The 6,556-nt window shown below is 50.9% G+C and overlaps 1 protein-coding gene across 1 annotated transcript in view; it reads right to left on the reverse strand.

The window, feature by feature from the left end:
* The window catches only part of AK88_05367 (uncharacterized protein), a gene marked incomplete at both ends in the record, with an annotated part of 6,217 nt that extends 1,739 nt beyond the window's left edge, over nucleotides 1-4,478 (reverse strand). The window contains 4 exons of the mRNA XM_012482969.1: nucleotides 425-1,502; nucleotides 1,674-2,425; nucleotides 2,840-3,205; nucleotides 3,599-4,478. Coding sequence (XP_012338392.1) covers nucleotides 425-1,502; nucleotides 1,674-2,425; nucleotides 2,840-3,205; nucleotides 3,599-4,478 — 3,076 coding nt within the window. The remainder of the gene's footprint in view (nucleotides 1-424; nucleotides 1,503-1,673; nucleotides 2,426-2,839; nucleotides 3,206-3,598) is intronic.
* Between the last annotated feature and the right edge of the window lie 2,078 nt (nucleotides 4,479-6,556).

Genomic DNA, 6,556 nt, shown 5'->3' on the forward strand with positions numbered 1-6,556 from the left:
TCACATGTGGGTATGTCTGGGACTATGTCGTGCGTGGGTATGTCTGTGATGTCGGGCTCAGGATCCTCACATGTTGGTATGTGCGTGACTGTGTCGTGCGTGGGTATGTCTGTGATGTCGGGCTCAGGATGATCACATGTGTGTGTGTTTGTGCCTGGGTCGTTCAATATGGGTATGTGCGTGACGGTGTCACATGTGGGTGTGTCTGTGACTAGGGCACATGAGCATGGTGGGTGTGTAATTGCGGGCGTAACGTGTGCACATGTGGGTATGTGCGTGACTGCTTTACATGTGGGTGTGTCTGTGATTTCGGGCTTAGGATCCTCACATGTGGGTATGTCCGTGACTGTGGCGTGTGTGCTTGTGTGTTGTGTGATGTCAGGCTGAGGATGATCACATGTGTGTGTGTCTGTGACTGCGTTACCGGAGCCTGGTGGTTGTGTGATTTCGGGCTTAGGATCCTCACATGTGTGTCTGTCTGTGACTGCTTTACATGTGGGTATGTCTGTGATTTTGGCCCTAGCGTCCTCACGCGTGGTGGTATGCGTGACGGTTTCACATGTGGGTATGTGCAGGACTGGGTCAGCTTGGCCAGGTTTTTGTGTGATGTCGGGCGTAGGATCAGCACAGGTGGGTGTGTGTGTGGCTGGATCGGGCTTATCTTCGTTAGGTGGACATTGATCCGTTTCTAACTGTATGGTTTCCATACAATGCCATCGGTCCTCTTCGGTAGAAGCAGAAGGGTCCGTTGCTAACTGTATGGTTTCCATACACTTGCATGGATCGGGGTTATCGTCGTTAGAAGCAGAAGGGTCCGTTTGTAATTGTATAGTTTCCATAGAACTCCATGGGTTATCTTCGTTAGGTGGAAAACGGTCCGTTGCTAACGCCATGGTGTCCATACAATTCCATGGATCGGGGTTACCTTCGTTAGGTGGACAAGGGTCCGTTGCGAACTGTATGTTTTCCATGCAACTCCATGGATCGGGGTCGTGTGCATTGGGTGGGCAAGGGTCCGTTGGTAACTGTATAGTGTCCATACAACTGCATGGATCGGGGTCATGTGGTGGACATGCATCCGTTCCGTCGGCGTCAGTGGATGGATCCACGGTGAAGGAAACATGGTTCCCTGATAAACCCTGGTCTGAGGTAGAAACACCCAAGATATTGTTATTCGTGTCCTCGTGCCGCATCAACTCCTGCGCAAACTCCTGCACGACAATCTGCAAATAGTCCTCTTTGACGTTTTCCCACTCGGTTGCTTCACATTCGTTCAGCACTTCTAGATGTAGCTCGATAATCGTGCGCGTATGCACGCGTCGGGGGCGGCCTCTACCGGATGTGGACGCACGTTTCCTATCCCTAACCATCGTGTACCCGTAATCGGGTGGCGGCAGGTCGCCGCGTTGTAGATGGTCTAGAATTTCTTCGTCGAGTGGCGGTGACGGCACGTCACGAACGGTTCGAAACTTTCGTCGTCGTTTGGCCAGGTACGCAAAGTACTAAACAGAAAAAGGGGGGTAAAGAGGAGGGTGAGCACGGTAGGATAACAGGAATGAACGCGGGTGTAGGAGTATATTGGTGCGAACGATCATATATTGGAGCCCGTAGGGATGTTCTGAGGTATAAACATCCGGCACATGCGGCATGCCCGGATTGCCGTATATACTTACCTTCCACAGGAAAAAGGCAATCACCGCAATACCAACCACCGCGGGGATCATCGCGGGGGTGTACGGCTTGATATCTTCCCATCTGCGGCCGGGCCAGGAGGTACTTTGGTCATTCATTAGTTCTGTCTTCTCTTCTGTTTTTGTTAAACCACTTCCATTATCTTCCTTTGGTGCATCTCCTCCTGCCGGACTACCTGCACCCAAATGTTCTCCTGCGGTGCCTGGTCCTGAAGAACCAGGGTTTTGGTGACCAGTAGAACCGGATCCTGAGGATGAGGAACTTCCACTTCCTGCCCCACCTCCGCCTCCTCCTCCACCCTGTTCAGTACCTTCTCCCGAACTACTTGGTACCTGGCCATCGGGAAGAGTGCCGCTCGACCCCATCTGATCGGGGTTCGGGTTCGGTTTGGGTTTGGGTGGATTCAGAGGAGGGGGGTCATCATTGCCCTTATGTATCGTAGGTGCGGCATCCTGCAGGGGCGGACTCTTGGAGGTGTCACCGGTTGAACTGGGTTTCCCCTTTTCACCGGGTTCCGCGGGTTCACGGATCGATGGAGTGTCAGGTGCGTGTTGATCTACCTTTCCTGTAGATTCATCTACTGCTCCTGTTGTTTTTGTACGTGCCGATTCCTCAACTGCTGTTTTCGGGGCAGGCTCCGTTAATGCTGGATCCGCGCCTGGACCTGCGGGTGCAGATGGTTCTGGTGGTATCGAGGTTTTCGGTGTACTTGTGCTTGTGGTAGAATCTTTACCTATAAGTTGAGGTGAAAGGAAGAAGAATATGGAAGAAAACTGAAGTTTTGTGCGTTGGATGTTTGTTTGGTTGGCCACACGCTCCATTCGCTCATGGTTGCCACCATGGTGCCACGGGCACGGTGCCACGCCGGGAAAAGACTGTCTCTGTCTCCCACACACAGCACACAACACACACACAGTGTGTGTGTGTGTGTCTACGTCTACGTCTCTACGTCACCCGCGGCCGACCCGTCGCTCTGCCGCTCTCCCCCGCTCATTCTCATTCGACGTTTGGTTTCTCTCTGCCCCTCTCTCCCTCTGTCTCTCCGGAAAAGTTGTTTCTTTTCTTTTTTTCTCCCTTTAATATTCCAGCAGGCGTATTGCCACACAGCGTGCAATGCCAGAAGTATGTTCATGTGAAACACTGTTACCTTTGTCGGAACATTCGGGCGTGGTAATTGGAACAGAGATAGATATTGTAGAATGCCCTGTGCCACCTAGGTTCTCCTGAATACGATCAGCATTCTTTCCAGGGGATGATTCTCCAGCACTGGACACAGTCGTAACCTTGGTACAAGTAGTTTCCTTACCTGTAGTTTTGTCCGTCTGGTCATGGGTAACAGGCTCCTTTGGCGTTTGGGCCTCTGTTCCCTTCGTCCCGTTTTCTCCTGCCGGTGCAGGTGGGGGGGGTTGTTGTCCAGGTCCTGGTCCTTGACCTGGGCTTTGTTCCGTTGATCCTCCGCCTGATCCCCCGGGTGCTGCCGGTTTTGGTGTCACAGGCTTAGCGGCCCCTGAACCTGCAGTAAGGACGAAAGATGGTAGAAAGATGATAAAAAAAAAAAAGGGACACAAGTGTCACAGAAAGAAGGGGCCGGGACGGTTCGATCAGGTAGCGGCATCACGCATACGTGAGGTGGTATAGTAGCAGTACAACTTTTATTTGTTGTTGCCGTCATCTCGCCGTCGCTACGCGCTCATCGCCGTCGTGGCCGTCGCCGGTACATGCGCCGTCGCTACACGCTCATCGCCGATGCCGTCGTGACCGCTGCTCGCTCAACGTCAACGACGTCGTGTGCATTGCTGTCACCGCGTGTGCGTGGTTGTGGTGGCGGCATCCATACGCGGCCGTATCTCGCCGTACTCGTGTGCGGCCGTGTTCGTATTCGTGCGTGCTCCCCATCGGTCCTTACCTGGCGATGCGCCCGATCGTGTGGTTTCCGGCGTTGCTGTATCTGCTGGTTTTGAGCCGTCCGCGTGTTTGGCGACGGCCCCACCTACTTTTCCTTCAGTACCCGGTTGTTGCGTGCCAGGTGATGATGATCTTGTCTTTGATGATGATGATCTGTCCGGGTCTTCCCTCGGTGACTTTTCGTTGTTTTTTCGACTTGTTGAAGATGAATTTCCTTGCTTCACTCTCTCTATTATATCCTTCATCTTCTCGCCTCCGCTGGATTTATGTAGTTCTTCCAATATTTGTTGCACCTCTTCCTCTATTTCTTTTCGCACCACCTCAATTTCTTTCTTCGCTTCCTCCTTTATTTCTCGTGCACTCTTTCCTATGTTTACCGTGCATTCCTTCCCTAATACTCCCTCCTCCCCATCTCTATAATATTCCCTATTCCTCTCAATCCATCTCTCCATTATGGGCCATAAATCCCACTCTTGCGTGTCTTGTGACCTCCGCCCTGTCCCGTCCATCCTTTCCTGCTGCTCACATTCCATATTAGGCTCCTTGCGTGGTCCGGTCCTTACCCAATCCTGCGCGGCTTGAAACGCATTTTTGCCACCAGCCGTGCGCAAACATTTTTCCCCGACTATCCTCTTCATAAATATATTCACTAAAACACACTTCATATACGCCTCTATTTTAGCATCCTGCTTTTCCACATTATTCAAGTGCGTGCTGCGGTTCTCCCATTGAATCCCATTTTTGAAACCTAATGCTTTAAGTGCTAACCAGCACACAGCTTTATCGTTGTCACTGAATTCCTCCTGCGCGCGTTCTGCATGCGTCGCGTGGTCCATCTGACACAGGGGCTCTATAAAATCATCATGCGCAGTGTTGTCCATATGTTGTCTAAAGGATCCCCATACGTCCGGTATATGCTGCCAGAATGTGGTCTAGAGGCAGGGTATGCATTAAATATTTATATACGAACTGTATGACCTGCATCAATATGTGCCTTCCACAGAATTCCGCGCATAATTGTAGTGCGTGGTACCACATATATGTTTGTGCCGGGTCCATAAGAAATATAATACGCGACAACGTGGAAGCATGAAACTTTTTCGTGTAGTTTGTGCCTATGCCGTAATATACGTATATACTACAATTCACCCTCCGATCGTAATTCATCATATATATGCACTTACATGAAATTCTTTATCATTCTTTGTTACTCCCGTATCCCTGTTGCTAATGTAATCCTCCCACAATATATTTACATACGTCGCCATGATGTTCCTTATATAATATTTGACATCCCTGGACACTGACTCCACCTGCACAGTAACTGTATAGTCACCTCAAGACAACAGTTCCTTTTAATAAATAGTTCAAGTCCTCTATATGCAAAAAAAATATTCTCTCTTTTTTAAAATCCCTGACAACAATACCCGCCCTTAACAACAAATACACCCGTTAACAACAAATACACCCGTTAACGACAAATACCCCCCGTAACCACAAATACCCCCCTTAATCACAAATATCCCCCTTAATCACAAATATCCCCCGTGAACAACAAACACCCACCTTAACAACAAATACCGCCGTTAACATGAAATACCGTCCTAAAGAACAACGCCCGTTCTACACTAATCCAAGTGAATCTCAATTCGCCGTCCTTCTCTCGTTAGCCTTCCCACAAAATATGTGTGTTCCTTCCTCTCGCCCCCCGCTCTCTGCCCGCCCCCTGGATCCGTTCACTCGGTGGCAATCCGTGTACCCGGCTACCTGGTCGAACCGCTGTAATCGGAGAGACAATCTCTCCTCCTTCTTACACTCGGCCGCGTTGGTCGACGCGCTTGCTCGGACAATCGGTTTACCCGGCCACGTTTACTCGGAGAGACAATCCTCCTCCTTCTTACACTCGGCCACTTCGTCGAATCCGTCTGATAGTCAGCCGCGTTTGCTCGGAGAGACAATCGCGCCTCCTTCTTACACTCGGCACAACGCTTACTCGGCTACTTCGTCGAATCCTTCTTACCCGGCCGCGTTGGTCGTCGCGTTTGCTCGGAGAGACAATCTCTCCTTCTTTTTACACGCGGACAATCCCGTTTACCCGGCCGCGTTGGTCGACGCGTTTGCTCGGAGAGACAATCTCTCCCACTTCTTGCACTCGGCACAATGCTTACTCGGCCACTTCGTCGAATGGTGGTTACCAGCGGCCGCTGTGGTCGACGCGGTTGCGCGGAGAGACAATCTCTCCCTCCTGTCTTACACTCGGCTACTGCATCGAATCGTTGTTACAATCGGCCGCGCGGGTCGACGCGTTTGCTCGGAGAGACAATCTCTCCTCCGTTCTTACACTCGGCTACGTCGTCGTATCCGTCTTGCACTCGGACCGATGCGTTGCTCGGAGAGACAATCTCCTCCTTCTTACACTCGGACAATCCGTCGAATCGTTTACTCGAACAATCCGTTTACCCGGCCACGTTTGCTCGGAGAGACAATCTGTCGTCCTTGTTGCACTCGGCTGCTGCGTACACTGGAGCCGCGTGTGAGCGGCTTCGATGCCTAATACGCGGTGCACGCAGACGGATGGTGTACGGTGAGCCCATATGCAGCAAGCATGCAAACACAACACCATGAACGGATGCAATGGCGTGGACGCCGCAGATGACAAATAGTATGAGAGGTAGTGGAAAATAAAATATGGATTCGCGCGCAGGTGCAAGATTCAGGCAATGGAATAAGCGCGTGGAACGAACAACAGGCTGGATGCGAATGCAGCAACAGAAAGAACAAAATGATAAAAAATTCGAATAGCGCGGCAGATCAGTCGTAGAATGCGAAAAAACAAAAAAGCAAAAAAACAACAAACCCAAAGAGGCGTGCGATGCACGAAGTGAAATGGCGAAAAAAACATAGGAATGCCATGCAACGGTAAGGATACTTTACCACATTGAACAAAAGGAGCTGCGGA

Source organism: Plasmodium fragile, assembly GCF_000956335.1.
Source record: "Plasmodium fragile strain nilgiri unplaced genomic scaffold supercont1.122, whole genome shotgun sequence".
Classification (NCBI taxonomy): Eukaryota; Apicomplexa; class Aconoidasida; order Haemosporida; family Plasmodiidae; genus Plasmodium; species Plasmodium fragile.